General features: G+C 38.2%; 1 protein-coding gene across 1 annotated transcript in view; it reads right to left on the reverse strand.

The window, feature by feature from the left end:
• Positions 1–17,151, reverse strand: part of MAP7D2 (MAP7 domain containing 2) — a 34,855-nt gene that overhangs the window by 12,073 nt on the left and 5,631 nt on the right. The window contains exons 4-8 of the mRNA XM_008939032.1: positions 10,960–11,074; positions 9,945–10,043; positions 7,905–8,015; positions 3,468–3,592; positions 2,292–2,416 (exon numbers count right to left, since the gene is read on the reverse strand). Coding sequence (XP_008937280.1) covers positions 2,292–2,416; positions 3,468–3,592; positions 7,905–8,015; positions 9,945–10,043; positions 10,960–11,074 — 575 coding nt within the window. The remainder of the gene's footprint in view (positions 1–2,291; positions 2,417–3,467; positions 3,593–7,904; positions 8,016–9,944; positions 10,044–10,959; positions 11,075–17,151) is intronic.

The following is a 17,151-nucleotide window of genomic DNA, read 5'->3' on the forward strand; positions in this document are numbered from 1 at the left end:
GCCATAGGTCTGAAGAACAGGAGCACTCTACACAATCCAATAGCATTTTGTAATATCTATTAGCAATTATAAAAATTGCTATCCAATAGCAACTGTAAAAATAAAAGATAATTTCTCAATTAGCCCAGCACACTAATCCATTAGCTTTCATCTTTGTCAGCTGATCCTCACTGGATTCAAAGCAATAGATTTGGGTTGGTTGTGTGATGTTTCCTTTGGCTCAACATTTTTTTGTTGTTTTATTTTAGGTTCATGTTTGTTCGCTCAGTTGGTCTTGGACATTATATTTCAGGCTAATCTTTTTTCGCTTTCTCAATAAAATTTGCACCTTCAATCCCTGTCTTTTATTTATGTCATCACTGCAAATCTGTTCTGCTATCAATCACTGTCTCTATTTAGGTTGAAGTTCTATTGTCTTATATGAGCCTGTTTCACCTACTTTACCATGATAAAAACAGTTTTTAAATTAATAAATAATGCAATAGCATATAAAGAAGACAAGCAACTACCACTCACAAACCAAGACGATGACTGTGAAGAACTAATAACTAGAACAATACCACAGAAAACTTGAATGTCAGGTCACATACTTAAGAAAAATGCATACAGCAGCTGATGTAGAAATGAAATGAAAACATTTTACTACAAAATGAAAATATTTGAAGTGATGTAATGAAAACATTTTACTATAAAAACCTTCTTGTAATTTGTGTCTCTGGGAAAAATGTCTCCATCTTTGCCTAAACTTTTATGGAAATCAGTGCTACAAATTAAGACTGGGCATATTCTTTTCTTGAAGAACTTTGCTTCACAAAAGCTTTTTTCTTCTTTCCCCTCCCCCCCCAACGGACATCTCCATGACAAACTATACCAACCTTTTCAATGTCTGCCCATCAAGAAGTACTTCACTCAGGAACCCATTTCCCACCAATCATTTTTCTTAACTAAATATCTCTCTAGGTATGTCTTTTATAGTGGCTGACTGAGGTAAAAGATGCATTCAGAACAGGGTATATCAGCAATTTACAGAATACTACATGTTTCTATAGCTCCAACTTCTCTCTGTACATTTTGGAGTGCCCTAGACAATCATCTGCTCAAAACTGTAACCAAAAAAAATGATTGCCATTAACATTTAATGTAATTCCCTTCTTCACAAAATTTACATAGTTCAGAATCTGACAACATTATATATAAAATACTGAAAGTTTGAGAATTTTTTGCCCTATAATATGAACCAAGAATTTCAAGAATTGCAATTTCCCAGTCGAATGCAAGGGGATGTTTCAAACTGAAGGAACGCCCAGAGTCAGATGGTTTCTTGTATTTGTATAACACCGGATTCACACACAAAATCATTCTCTGTTAAAGGGCCACCCACTCAGAGCTGAAACAGAGAAAGAACAGCAGCATTTTTGAAGTAAAAGGAATTTTTCCAAAAGGGGATCATCAAGACTGGTTTAGAATATGGCCAGGTTCAGATGGAATAAAAAAGAAAAAAAGATCATACAAAAGGAGATAATTTTTTGAGACAGAAGTGGAACCCATGAATAGGGTTGGGGTGGGCGGGGGAGAAACCACACACACACAAAAAATAATCAGATAACTACTGAAGACCATGACTACTTTAGCATACTTATACATTTCAGGTAGACTTAATATCCAGTTCTAAGAAAGCTGAAGACTCATTTGAGTGAGTACCAGAGACAACTAAGAAAAGCAACTCAATTGCTAGTAAGCCCAGATGTGCTATAGGTCCACAACTCTGCATGGGCAAAAAAACCAAACCACACCACAATAACAAAAAGCAACAAACTCGCAGAGGTCTGCAAATAAGCAAATAATAAACCTGATGGTTTAGATGATGCACAGTTAAGTATATTTACAAAACCAGATTGTCATGCCAACAATAGGAAATGCATATTTTAAATGCTGGAACTTCTAGTTAGTATTCATCTTCTGTACGTTTCTTCAAATTAGGCAGAGTTTCTTCAAAACCAAACATAAAAAAAGGGTGTTTAAAAATAAATGTTAAATAAAATTTCACATGAATTATGAAATGCACTGTGATAGTTTCAAAAGACTGAGAAAATACCAGAGAAGTGTCTCTAGTGAGCACTAACACCATCTTAACATGTGTTTATCTACAGCTCTCTCTTCCTCTATATTGTCTGTATGTGTAAGTAAAATTAGATTTTATACAACACTTCCAAGGAAGTTCAAGAATCTATGTCCCCTTTAAAAGTAATGAGAAGCTCACAGCATATGATACCACGAATAAAAAAGCATACTTAGGTGTTGCAGGTGATGCAGATCTTCTAGACACTGCAGCAGGAGAATCAGACCTCCTCAGAGGAGAGCCCATACCAGATGAACCAGGTGTTGCAGGTCGCTTCTCTTTCTTTATCTTCTCAGTCTAGAAGCACAGTTCATTTTAGTTTCCGTAATTAGGACCAACGCATCAAAAATACATTTTATTGTTTTATTAACAAGATGGCACAAACAGATTTGTGTAACATACATTTAAGATGAAAGTTTTTTAAACACCAGCTCACAACTGAGGTGCAATAGGTTATTTTACAGAGACATAATTACACCTTCCCCATGTCTTGCACAGACATAGTATACAAGTTGCAGATAAGTAACACCACCGTCAGATACTCTCTAAGGGTTCTTGGGAGAGATGGCGTTTTCAAAATCATCTCTGTTCCTACAACACCTCCTAGACACAATCAGTAGTGCACCCAGACATTTCACAGAAACACTGCTGGATGTAACACTGGGAATCACTCCCAAAAGAGACACTACACAAATGTTTAGCTCCCAGCTTTGTTCTCACTTGCATCTAAGACAGATGGAATGAATCCTCTCCTATTAGCTATTACAAGACACAGGACCTTATGTGAATTTTACAGCCCTAACAGATTTTTTAAAATATGCCTCACACTGTGTAGACTCACTGAAGGTGAATGACTTGCCTTTGCTTTTCTGGAAACTACGCTGGATCAATAATGCATCTTTTAAGCAAACAGCGGTAAAAATGTCTACAGAAGGAGTGAAGCAATTGGTATAAAAGAGGCATTGTCAATATACTTGGCAAGCTTACAAAATATAAGAAGCTTGCTAATTAACCAGTAAGACTGGATAGTCATACTCAGTAGAGGGATCCTATTTGTCATCCCCATTCCCAGAAGTTACAGGCAAGTCCAGAAACACACACTTCATTGTCAGAAATCTCAGTTCCCAGAACATAAAGGTGTTGCTGTTTCAAATACAAGCACTTGTCAACATTGATTCCCAGGAGGAGGAAGATATTACAGTGCTGCTAAACAGGAGCAGAAAAGCAGCAGATGCATGCAAGGCTTATTTTCTTACTGCTGTTTTTCACAACAGGGGTAGCACTTTGTTTTTATGAATGCAAAGGGGAAGGGAACTCAGAGTTGAACTGAAAACCATTGCAAACCTACCTGAGTTACTTCAGCAGCAGCTGCCCCTTTCATGGCATCGGAAGTGGAGGGTGAAGTCACCTTCTTCCTGTCGGTGCTTCGGGTGGGGGAAGGCTTGTAGGGAGATCTAAGAGGACTAGCTGGTGCTACACGAGGACAGATATGGAATACTAAAGAGTTATAGTACAATAGCAAGAGCAAAAGGGAGCACAAGACAGAGGAAGTAAAGGAGAGGAGAAAACAGCATACTTATGTTAAAATGTTGAAAGGCAGGTTTCAAGGTTTTTTTAAAAGTGTTTCAAAAGATCCCATTATACAACACATTCAACACAGTCCCATGTTTACTAAAAATGCCTCAACTGAAAATAGGATTTTTATAGGTTTCTAATTTTTTTAATTATCTCTAAAATATCACTCTTACTCATGTACCTGTTGAATCACCTGACTATGACTGTGATTCCTTTATCTCCTGAAAACTCCAGCTTCCTTTGCATATGATAAAAAAGAGTAAACAAACAATTCTAGTTGGGTGACTCTTGAACAAATACTGCCAAACAGGAAAGGTGATAGAAGCTTAAGGAATGATTCTTTTAGAAGCTTAAATATGGCAAAGGCTCCTAAATACCTTAATTGCTTTCCAAAATAGTATTTAATTCAAAAAAACCAAACCACAACTCCAAACCTGAAGTAAATACTGTGGTAGGTATTTCAGTTATTGTTATTAGTGGCAGGCATCAGCTTGAGTGCGACACAGGCTGACATATGACACAGAGGGCAACTTCCTGGGTATTTTTTACTTGCACTATGAACAGGAATTTGAAAAAATAGAACATTTGACTCCTTTTTTTTTTTCATATTACCTTCTAATACGAAACTTTGACATATGTATAGAACAATCAACAGAGTATACACTCTATTAATAAGACAGACACTAATTATAACCATGTGGGAGTGCATTTCCAATCTCACTCAACTGAAGTGAAGAAGGATATTGACTTTGGAAAAGCAGTAAGTTTGCTCAGATGTAGCAGAATTCACATTTCCAATTTTTTTTTTTTTTTTTTTTTTTAATTTGGAGCAGTCCTATAAAGTTTCTTATGAAGCCGTTTTGTATGCTTTTAAGTTTAACTAGACCTGTGTATTCTTTGACTTTTCCAGAAAAGTTGGCAAAAGTTCACTGAATATTAAGAAAAATGTTCAGAAACTTAAATGCTGCTTAAGGTATTTTCACTTCAACTGTAGGAAAAAAAAAAACAAACAAAACATTATGTGTTTAATAACAGCTATTTGCCTGAATGTCGTGACTCAGAGTAACATTAATAATGCAATGCCCTAGAAAAAGGGTCTTACACTGGTGATTTTAATTTCTAAACTTACAGAAAATGCAGGAAGAGAGCAAGGCTGGCCCAAACATAATGACATAATGGCAGTGTATAAGCTCTTGAAAAGGAAGAATCCTCTTCCTTGTTCAAGAAGCTACTTCTATGGGGTGAAGTACATGACAAATGGGAGATCTCCCTCAACCCTTTTGCTGACAATTACTGACAAAACTGTCAATGGCCACTCTGAGTACTGATGCTGTATGCAACCTGTGCTACAGCCCGATTGCCTTGCCAGGAAACAACAAAAGGATGCTGGTTCAGAGAACCGCTCCCAGAACCAGAACTCCTGCTTCAGCTCAGGGAAAAAGCAGTCTGCAGGCCAAATTGTATCCTTGTCAGACATGCCAGTGTGCTACTTTCAAAGTCCTGAGAGGAAGAAAGAGAGAAAGCTGGTAGTTTGCAAACAAAATGAGTAGGAAAGGACAAAGGAAGTACCTGCTGATTTCCTCACTATCAAATACAACATGGAAAACAACATCTGTAGGTAGCCCCGGCAATTCACCTCAACATTTTAAGCAGAATATACTGATCTGATTCTGAGTTGGATTTTGTTCAGTTTCAGTAGCAGGTGATCCCTGAGCAGTAAGTAAACTGAGAATTTTCTCACGGCAAAAGCACTATATGACAACATTTCTCCTTCCAGCAGATGCTGCTTTTAATGTAGAAATAAGCAAAGTAATTTTAGAGCCATTCAATATCAATGTCCCTATGCACTTCAACAAAGAAGTAACACACAAAGTAAGCTTACTTTGCAATTCATGTTTAAATAGCTTTGTATTAAAAGCACAGATGGAAGACCTCAGCCTATTTCAGCCACAACGTATGAAAATACTCATCACAAAGATGATAAGCCATTTATTGCCTAAGGAGCTTTATCCTGAAAAAATGTTTCCTTTTGCAGACAGGCATTTGGGGTGGTGTTTTTGTTTTGGTTGTTTTTTTTTTTTTTAATAAAAGTAAAAACAGCTATTAAACTTTTGTCCTTGTTTCATCAAGCACTATGACCAGGTATAGGTTTCTAAGTAGAGAACTCACGTTCAGTAATTTCTACAACTGATACCTTACTATCGGTATCTTTTTTCCCCCCTAAGTATAATTTTATATGTGTATACACACTCACGTATATATCTAAATGCAAATCCAGTCACATAGTTAAAGGCAAAAAGTAATTTAACAACAAAGAATTTGAACCCTGGTTAGAATAATTAAAGCTCAAATGGTGCACTGGGATTTTTGTTCTACATAATATTTAAGTAGGAAAGGGGATGATGTTAATATATTAAAGCATCTGAGAGGTGTCACACACTGGTGTAAAAAAAAAAAAAAAAAAAAGAAAAACCAAACCCACCAGTTTCTTGAATATATTCAGTTTTCCATTAGCTTATGTTTTAGTAATCTTGTTAATTCCATTCTTGTTTTTTTTTTTTTTTTTTAAATCTATTTTCTTTTTAAAAGGACATTAAGAACAAGAGAGACAAGATGATTTCTTTTTTCAAGCTTTTAAGTACACCACTATCATGAACAACTTTGTTCATCGTTGACTTTTGTACCATCATGTAAATTGTCATTTGATTCATAGTATTCCATTTCTTTCAGCAAATATTCAAGTGCAACCAAAAATATACCTTAACAGTTTCAAAGTGAGCAAGTCACATTTTTACCTGGATTATTGTACTGCTCAGAAAGCATTAATGTACTTCTGCTTCTAGCTAGAGATGACTGTGTGGGAGTCAGCAGTCGAGAAACAATAAAGTTTTCCATTGGACTAAGATGCATGCGGTGAGCTGAAGGATGGGAGCAAATAAAATAAAATTTAAAATGCAAAGAAATAAAACAATGTTACATTAAAATAACTGAAACAAAATGACGAAATGATGAAATGAAGTAAAACAACTTGAAGCGTTTAAGATTTAAAATATTTAAAGTGAATTTTCATTTCCTCTGCAAAAAAAGCTTTCTAGTTTCTCCATCGTTTTAAACTGTTTTCACACCTGTACAATAAATACAGTAAGGTCAAGACCATGTTGCATTTTATTCTTAGAGGCATGTTCTAGTCTGCAAAATGGTTGCTTTCATGACTCAGCATGAAAAGGGTTTGCCTTCTTCCCCAATAGAAAAAGTGAAACATTTATCATAACAGTACAACTACTCACTAATGTGTGAACCATACTGAGACTGCATTTAAACTTTGCAGTCTCATTGCATTATGTAAGTCTTATTTATGCAATATGCCTCCATTCATTCCTACTCCAAAAATATACAAGTAAACCACCCCAGACAGATATTTATAGATGTTCCTGTTACATGCGTGTATAGCCATCTATCATAACCTCAAAGCTATTGAAAAGTTTTCATTAAAATATCAGAAATGAAAGTAAATTTACTTTCTCTTTTTGTTCTAGAAACAAGCCTTCATCATCACTTATTTCAGTCAAAAAATTATTTTCTCATTAGAATTTAAAAAAAATGTGGAGAAGAAAAAAAGGACACACAAAACAAACAAAATCCAAAGAGTTCATAGTGGGATAAACCCTTCAGTCCTCTCTGTAGTGTTTAGTAACCACTAATCCCACAAGACGATCATCTTTTGCTGAGCCTCTCATGGATCAGAGTTTCAAATTAAATTAAAGGGCTCTACAACTTCAGTCACCAGATTGAAGTCTCCCAAGTGGCTCACTGGACATACTTCTGCCCATGGTACATCCCATCTTATCGTCAAGCCACATGTTTGGTTTGCTTGTCTGACATGATTTGGCTAAAGGATCACAAGCCACAGTTTTAAGAAACTGTGCAGTCGCAGCACATACTTAGAACCCTTTTTGCTGAAGTATCAAAAATTGAAAAAGGATCAGTAAAAAACCCCATGGTGTTTGTCACTGGACTACAGGATCTCCAGCACAGCAGCACAGTCTTGGGACAGGCTGCAGAACTATTTTATTGTGTTAACTTACAACCCCTCAAAACGTTTGAGATCTTTTGAGTAACAGACGTAAGTGAGTTAGGTAGCTACAGAGAGAAGAAGTAGTGCTTTAAGCAGGAGAGTTTACACTGGTAGGGGACCAGCACGTTCACTTGCCTCTGTCGGGGGAATGTGTTATAGCCGCTGTGGAGGAGGAGAGGCGCTTACTGATGGGCGACTCCATTTGCTTTGGCAGATTCATTGTAGAGGCTGAAAGTTTGTCACATGCTGCAGAGAGACGCATTGAAGATATCTGTATTCACATCACAGGTTTGATAAACTCCCAAAATTAACCTCACATTTGTACTCGTGGCCCCTGCCACTGATCATAGCTCTGAATAAGGCATGATGAGATAAGCTCTTTCTGACTGCTAGAGGACCAGCATTTTATCAGGCATGCTTTAGGATGTGACTTTTCTGCTTGTGAACTTAACACTCCAGTTTTACAACAGCCTATCTTTTATACTGCCAGAGGCAAATAATTATCTATATATCAGGTCTGAACGAGTGAAGCCATTCTGATAAAAGATATTCCATACCAGCACAAGCAGAAAGATACCTAAAAAAACAAACTGCACACATGACAACTCTCAATACCTCATCTCCATTCTCCCTCCCCTCTACTTTCAGTCTAGAAGAGCTGGGATAGACCTTGGATACTACTCTAACACAAAAATGAGATAACCAACCATGGTTCTCATAATGAGAACTCACTGGTTCAGTGACTACGCTGGCACCAGCCATTTGGCTTTACCTTCTCATGCTTGAGGATACTTTTAAGCTAAATAAATAAATAAGCAAGCAAGCTTTTTGGTACTACTCCAAGTGCTTTCATTTTTCTTCTGAAATACTGTTTGACAAAGTCTGAGCACAGTACCTGCTTCCTGCTTTGCCATTTGTTTGACTGAATGACACAAAAACATTATTCAAGTACTACTACAGCATACTAGTATATGATAAATGCTGTACAGTGCTCAGAAGCTAAAAGCATAGATGCTTTGCCCCTTAAATTTGAGTTTTCTTTTAAAAGAAATTTTTTTCAGCTACAGACATACATATGGCCCTAATTCTGCAGTCCCTAAGTTACTGCATTCCTTATGACATCCACTGAAACATTGCCTTGGTGGGGTCTGCAAGATTTGCCTCCATCTACTAGAGCAAGCAATATAATTTTTTACATTTGCTTTTTTAAAAAAGCTGGTATAATGCTGGTATGCTGCAAAACATCAGTTGCACATCCAAGTCTCTTTGTACATGAGCAAGGATTAGTACAAAACTTTGAATCTTTGCACAGAAATAATAATTCTGTGAGATCATGGGCAGAACAACATTTACTGTGCATTCTGCATGAGTAATATCCAAGCCTAGCTCCTCCTTTGGAGGGGAAGAAGGAACCTAGTTCTTAAAAGCACAGGCTGTGCTACATCTTCAAAATGCCAAGTAGTTTGCAATCAAAACTAGAAATCCTGTATGCAATCCGTTCTTAATTTTGGAGGACTCATTTACTGTGCAGTCCATTTACGGGAATAATAATTTTTTAAAAAGATAACTGAACAATTATAAAAGAAAACAATACACAATTGCATATAAGTCAACTACTTCAGCTTGTCAAGATACACCAGCTTGGCCCAAATCCACTTCAAGAGGCTGAAAACATACTATGGCTGCTCATACCAAATTTGCTTGCTAAAATACTGCAGAAAAGGCCCTTGAGATGGAAAAAAAGAGGACTATTTTGATGAAACTGTCTCTATAATGAATCTTCTCTTTCTGTGCAACTGAAATTTTTTTCAACACCACCTGCATCTGTGCACCTCCATTAGAGCTGCCAAATATATGTGCAATTATATTTACACACACACAAACACTGAGCACCAGTAGAATTAACAGAGAGGAGAATCTGAGCAGTAGAAGTCTAGTTAGTGAGGAAACCATGAAATGCCTCTACTGTGCTGGAATGTGAGGCATGCACTGCTCCACCATGGCAAAATTAAAAGGAAATCAAAAAGACATTTGGTCCACATCGCTAAGGGTAATGCTGTAGAGTACCAGACTGAAATAATAAGAGTGGTTAGGAAGGACAAGATCAGTGGATGGATTACAGTGATTAGAACATTTATAAACAAGACACAATGGGACTGTGGTTCTCTGAAATACCATTGAAGGAATCAGCAGGAGCAGTAGAGGTCACAGGGTCTGGAAGAAGGGTGTTGGCAGCTAAACCTAGAACAGGGGGTGGGGTATTTTCTGATTCACCTACACAGCAGAGAAATCAGAGCAAAAAGACGTGAAAGAAATTACTGAACAAATTGAGGGAGCTCGAATTAAGCACAAACTGTATCAAAGAAAATATTTTCTTTCTCGAAGCACAAAAGATTTCTTTTATTATAACATACATTTAAATTCCTGGCTTTTTTAATGGTATACTGTGAAAATTACAATGTGAGACAGTTTTCCTTCTTAGAGTTAAATATATTTATACATTGCTAAAAGAGAATAACTGTCGTATTTCATTATCATCCAAACATGGGTGTTTTTCCCCATAACATCAGTTTATTCAAACCTGATCAAATTTAAATAAATTACAGCATTTAAAAGAGAAAACATGCACCTTTTGAAATATAAAAGCAGTACATGACTGATTATGTAATAAAAAGAATTTGTTCCAAAGCCAAATCAAAAAGAGCAGCAACAAAAAGTGTGGGGGGGGGAAAAAAACAAACTATTTGAAACTGCACATGCTGCATAGTCATCTAGAAATTCCCTTCAGGTTTTAGAAGTACCAAACAAAACCAGATCATGTTCTGCCAGGGTTAGACAGCACTCAGTCCTTTGGTGAGTATTAAATTTGCTAACTCTGTGTGTGGGAAGACAATGCGGGGGTAGAGAATATAGGAGAGAGAGCATCAATTTTAGCGCTTTGCATCCTCCAAACAGATTCCAGTTACTCTATTAATATGATCTGCATTCCTAAAGTTAGGAGTGACCTTTCTCCCCAGAAGGTACTAGAGAGAAGAAGCCTGGCAAGCACTTACAAAGCATTTATTCATGCCCCAAGGCGTTAGCCCCTCCAATACCCCCCTAACTACAAAATGCATCATCCTTTCTATCTCCACAACCTCGTGCATTTTGCACTTGGAGATCTGCAATGCAGGCAGCCTCTTTCACTTACCATCTCTCCCTGTCGAGCCTGCAGCCAGTGCTCCTCCCCACGACCACCGCTTCTGCTTCTGCTCCAGCTGCTGGCTGCGTTCAAGGGACCGACGCATCATGGCTTCTAAACGCTCCTGGTTATAGTGGCACAAAACCAGAAACCAAATCTGAATCACTTCTTTGGTTTGTTTTGGTGGGTTTTTTTCCTTCTGCTGAAACCATTCTAAAAATACACACTTCCCCTGTTGCTCCACGCCAGATGATAAGAGAAGCTTGTTCGCAATAAAAAAAAAAAGCCTGAATAAAGAAGGTACCAGCATGCTACCTACCTCCAGATAGATGTGTCCTTTGTCTGCAAGCCACTGAGGTCACTACAGAGGCCTAAGTAAATAACACAGGTTGCATCACTGCATAGCATCTGCTCCTGCTGGTGAGGCTGCTGCTGTGCTCTGGACTTAATTTGTATAAGAATAATGCTCGACAAGCATTAACTCCTTCTTGTCTATGCAGACCTCAGGATTTTTTTCCACCCCTTTCTGAGCACAGCTGAATTGCTGCAATGCCAGTGGCTCCTCCTAGCCACGCAGATAAATGATCACTTCAAACGTAAAGTAGGTTACTTTGCAGGATGCCACTTTTATTTATTTATTTTTACAAAAATTCCCTCCTTTCTTCCACGATGTTCTTTACTATTTAGGCATTTAAGAGCTCCCGATTCCCCACCACACTCCTCTCCCCGTGTATTTTTTCAGTGCATGCCCTGATAATGCTGTTCTGAGATTTATGTGTTTTTTTTTTTTCCCCCTCCCACCTTCTTCCCCATGGCTTGATGAGTTCAGATTTTCAGATGGGGAAGATCAAGGAGATTTCTTTCTCTCCCTAAATCCTGCTCTAATTTACAGCTATGTATGGTCACCACGACCCTCCTAACTCTCACTCAAAGACGTCCACTCAGTTTTGTTCCTACCTCCTGTCTCTGTTAGTTTCTCAGTGGTTTGTTGTTGTGGCAATGATCTCTGCAACTTTTCTTTTTCCTCCTTTCAGATAAATCTGGTTCTTCTCCACTCATTGTTCCATCACCCACCACCCTCTTCCCTTCCTCCTCCACGTACTTCATTTGCATCTGGCAACCTCTTCACCCTCACATTTCAGCAGCCCAACCTCTACTGTCAAAGATGAGTCTACTGCTGCCTCCAACTACTGCCAATGGTTTTTAACAATTTGATTCTATTACTACTTTTGGACCTATTACTACCTTTGCTATCTTCTTCTAGTCTAGTATAGACTAGCATAAACTCCCACTCAATCTACTTCAAATTCTTGATCCTGCAGGCTTCTGTGATGACATCATAACCCCTTCAATTTCTATCAGTCCCCTGCTCTGTCTCCAATATCTTTGGTAGCTCATTTCTACTGTGTTGAAAACCTCCCCTGGACCTCTTGGCCAGATTACTTTGTCACTGATTTATGACTTTGGTCGAGGTTTCCTATTCCCCTTTCCTGAGACATTTTGCCATAAAATTTCAGTCTTTGTTCAAGCATGTCTCCTTTTGTCTCTGCACTGACATTGCCTCTGATGGTGCTCCTTCAGTAGATCAGGCCCTAACATCAGGCACCTCCAGTAACTACTGTATCTGGAACTTTTATGCATGTACCTGTAAACTTTGTGTTACCGTCCTGGGGCTCTGTCTATGGTCACTGGCTTTCTACAATGCCAGATGCCTTCTCATCATCTTGTACTTATCTGCAATATACTGGTGTCTCTTCCACATCTTTGAAGAATCTTCTACTGCTGTAGCATCTGGAAATTTCCTTCTGATCTCATTTTTTCCACCTCATCCAACATAAATCCAAACGCTAGCAATTATCCATCAATTTCAACAGCAAGCCACTTTCGTCTTTAAGTCTCTTAATTTTACTACAAATCACTTCTACTATAAAGAATTCCATTATCCTACCCTCTATACAAAGACTGAAGAAATTCAGTTCTCACATAACCTTTCCATCATTCTTAGCTCTCCTGTCCCTGTTACCTTTCAGCCAGGTGACCAACCCTGCTGTTACAATTTCTACTGCCAAGTCCAGGAAGATGAACCTTTGATCATGATCATTCCTGTTTTGGCTCCTTTGTATGCCTTTAGCTCATGGTCTGTTGGGTAACATCATATAAAGACCACTGAAAGCTGGCAGCTGCTTCCCCACCCTTCCTCCCCCTTTTTCTTCTCCCTTCTGTCTAAGTCAGCGCCATCAATGCCCAGGCAGGCATGCTAATGTGCACCCTGCCTCTTTCCTCCTCCTTTTTCTCCCTACAGACCAAATGCACGAGGCATCACAAAGCACAGGCACAGCCTCTTCTGCAGCAGCACAGAGAAAGAACAGTGTTGAATACCCCATCACTTATCTGTATGTCGGGTGTGAAAAGAAAGCAATCTTCCTGTCTCTGGAATCCAAAGTCACTCTCCTTTAGTTTGCCACAGTCTGTCTTCCTTCTCTTACTTCTTGATGACACAATTTTCACATTTAAGACCTGTCTGTGCTGGCTTTGCATTTCAAGTTCACACTTTTTGCTTTTAACTTCCCACCTCCTAGCAATAATTTAATTCTGTTTGAGGCCCTTGTCTCTACTTTCTCTTTCCAAAACTCATCTCCTATTCCATCACCAGTTGTTCTCTACAGTCTGCTTCTCTTCATTACTTTCTTTACTACGCATATTGCCCCAATATAGCTTTCTACCTACGCTCCTTACAAAGGAAAATGAACCTTCCCTTTTCTTTCTCATTAAAGCATATATTTACACAGAATCCTTCGTTCCATATCTAATTAATATTGTTATACATTAATAAAAAAAAAGATAAGATGAAAGCAGTCAAGTTTCAATTACCCAGGTGATTTATGTTTGAGGTTTTTCTTAATGCTGCTTGGAGCAAGGACGAGCAATATTCTGTAGTTTGCAAATCAAGGAATACACTTATGCCACCTACTATGAAAGTGCTGCTTTTAAGAATAAAATCCATGATGAAATAGATTAGAGAAATTAAATGATCTTTCATACATATCTAAAAGCCCATGCTACCTACAGTCTGAGGTTGCAATCTTCAATTATGTGACATGTCGAGGATCATCCATTTTCATTTGCAAAGAGCCTTTCATTAAATCACTACAGAACATGATTATTATATCTCATGAAACCCTGCAGATATAGCTTAAAGAACAATATGAGGACCATTTTTCACAAAGAAATGATAGTTTTTTAAAATAAGTTATCACAAAACTAAAAAGCCAAAGAAAACAATAAGACACATAAAAGCATAGCATAAACAACTCCAACCTTAAAAATTTGGTTTGTGACAAAAACTAAGCAAAAAGCATTCCTTCATCAGCAAACAGTGTTAGAAACCCCCCTATGTTACAGATGAAGTACCTTCTTAAAAACAGATCAAACTATCAATGTGATCCTCATTTGGGAACATAAAAGTTTTGCACGTAGGTTAAATTCAGTAAAACCACAAAGAGGGAGCCATCTACTGCTAGTGTTTAAAATTACATGTTGCTTTCCTAATTCCATACTTGTTCATCCAGGATTTCCTCAGACTAAGCAACAGAACAAATGTTTACACTGTCTGAATTTATAAAAAACCCAACCAAACTAAAACCAAAGCAAAGGCAAAACCAAAACCAATAGTGAGAATGCAAGTAATCTGAATGACGTACTTTCCTTTTCTCTGTATCACTATGACACAGATGTGAAAACAAGGGAAAAAATTAATTTTACAAGTATCATGACTTAAAACAATTTGTGCAAACAATTCTAAAAGAACCTACCTTATTCCTACAATATGAACATCTAAAAGACCCCCAAACCCCTCTTCCTCTTCACTTTATATATTCATCAGCACTGTGTCTAAGTAGCACATTCATTTCTGCTATTATCAGCTGGCTTCACCTTTTAAGTGGCTCTTCTTTAAATAGAAAATAACAGAGCTCTTTTTGTTGCTATTTAAAGAACACATTAAAAGGCAATATAATATTTTTTAATTTACCTACCCTGCTGAATAGAACTAATTTCTACTCTCAGTCAATTACAACTACAGGTGTGTATTAAGTGTCTGCCTCAAAGAACACCACAGGATACATGAAGACTCTACACAGGGAGCTACAGCAACACACAGTGATGGGGAGGGAGCAGAGGATGGTCAGCATTATAACGGGGACTAAACTCTCCTCGTGTCCACCAAACAGCAAACAGAGACTGCTTACACAGCTATCTCAAAGATTTTGCAGCAAATATTTCATATTACTCGTGCACTGAATTCCACTCAGCATATTAATTGCCAAAATACGTTTAGAAAGCAGTTATTATTACCATATAATTAAAAAAAAGTAATTAATTTTGAATCATAATAAAGTAAGCAATTAAAGCTATAACATCTTGAGGGTTTTTCCACTCGCTTGTGCTTAAGTTCACGTGCACCAAAACAGTCTCTCCAATGCTGCAGGATATTCTTTTCCAGTTAGCAGTTGTTATATCCGTCTTTCAAGTCTGAGTGCTGGATTTGATTTGATGCTGTCTATCAGTAGCTGTTCATTTAAATGTTACTATATTAGTAGGATCAATACTAATTTTATCAATTTTCTTTTAAAAAAAAACCTTATGATTTTATTAAAAACAGATCTTTGACCGGATAGATGTTATTGCTCCTACTCGCACTAGTGTTCTTGACATGGCCCATACAAGCACTGCTCGTATTGTCTCACGGAACACAAGAACAGCAGAGCATGGCTGCTACAGAGACTTCCCAACACCCCGTGTACTGCTAGACATTTATTTCCAATGTATTTCCAAGTCACATGGGAGTTCAAGATAGGGAAAGGGAGACAATTATTTTAACTGAATGAGGACTAGCTTTGCCTTTATCCAGTCCCAAAGCCACTGGCTACTTACTGTTAAAAGCAACATGTGAACAGCTTCTGCTGAACAACAGGTTTCATTCCTCAAGGCTCAGGGACCACTTCTGCTTCTACTAAAGGAACCAGGCAGCTTTAAAAGTAACATGGAGGGAAGGGCAGTGTTACTGAAGGCCTCTACTGAAGAAAGGTGTGGTCAATGCAGACAGGATGATTTTCACACATTTATTTGGTTCTCATCTGAGAAATTGGACACGCTTTCACTGTGCTCTGCCACAAGCTCCAGTTGCCTCAGAGAAGAACTGCCAAAACACCTCCGTTTCCATCAACACTGCCTTTAAAATCACCATCTCTTATCTGGCACTATAAATGGGAAAAAGGAAGCAAAATAAACTGAACTTTAGACACCTCCCCTTTGAAAAGTCCTCTGCATGCAGAACGTCCAAGCAGAGGATGTTCTGATGTAGGAAGCCAACAAAGCCCACGGTTTACGAGCCATTCATCTCTCTAAAACTCTTACAGACGCAACAACAGTATTTTCTAGAAAAATACTTATATAACCTGATACTATTACAAATATGCACAGCCTTCTGCGGCGCTAAAAAGTGATGAAATAAAGGAAGATATAAAGGACAACCAATAAAGCACAGAGCATGGAAAAAAAAAAAGAAAAACTCTTTACTCAGCATTTCAGTTACCTAATGAGCAGATAAAATGGGTGCTCCAGTCCCCACCCAGTGTAAACCAGTGTTAAAAGGAGAAATGCTGAGGACATGCTGCAGTACCCTGCCTCGCTGGAGAGGGCACCCCCTGGCCCCAGACACAGGTGTGGGAAATATGGGTTCAAAGCTCTTCCAGTAAATAAAGCCTCAAATGTCCACCATGACTCACAAGCAGCAAGCAACTTGCAATGCCCAAGGAGCTGCAATTTCTTCATCATCTTACTCAGATCTCCACTGCTACTACACATATGGGATTTGAGGGGCTCATCAGAAGACCTGGGATGGGGTAGGAAGAGGGACCTGGCAGACCTTTTAGTAGAATTCAAGTGGAATTTGAGAAATGATGACATGACAAGTAATTACAAAGGAATTGGTGGTGTCTCCTTTTCCCAATTTTCTCCTTCCCTCAGCCTTCCCTGTTCTACAAAATATTCCCTTATTTACTGTCCTCCTCCTTCAGAGGCTCTTGGATTTTTCTTCCCACCAGGTCTAATCCATCACCAAACAAGCATCCAGTCCTGTCCTCCTGCCCATGTAGCCTTCCTTCAGGTTCCTCAACCTAGGGGGAGGGAGGAACAGGGAAA

Source organism: Merops nubicus, unplaced genomic scaffold (assembly GCF_000691845.1).
Source record: "Merops nubicus isolate BGI_N331 unplaced genomic scaffold, ASM69184v1 scaffold284, whole genome shotgun sequence".
NCBI lineage: Eukaryota > Metazoa > Chordata > Aves > Coraciiformes > Meropidae > Merops > Merops nubicus.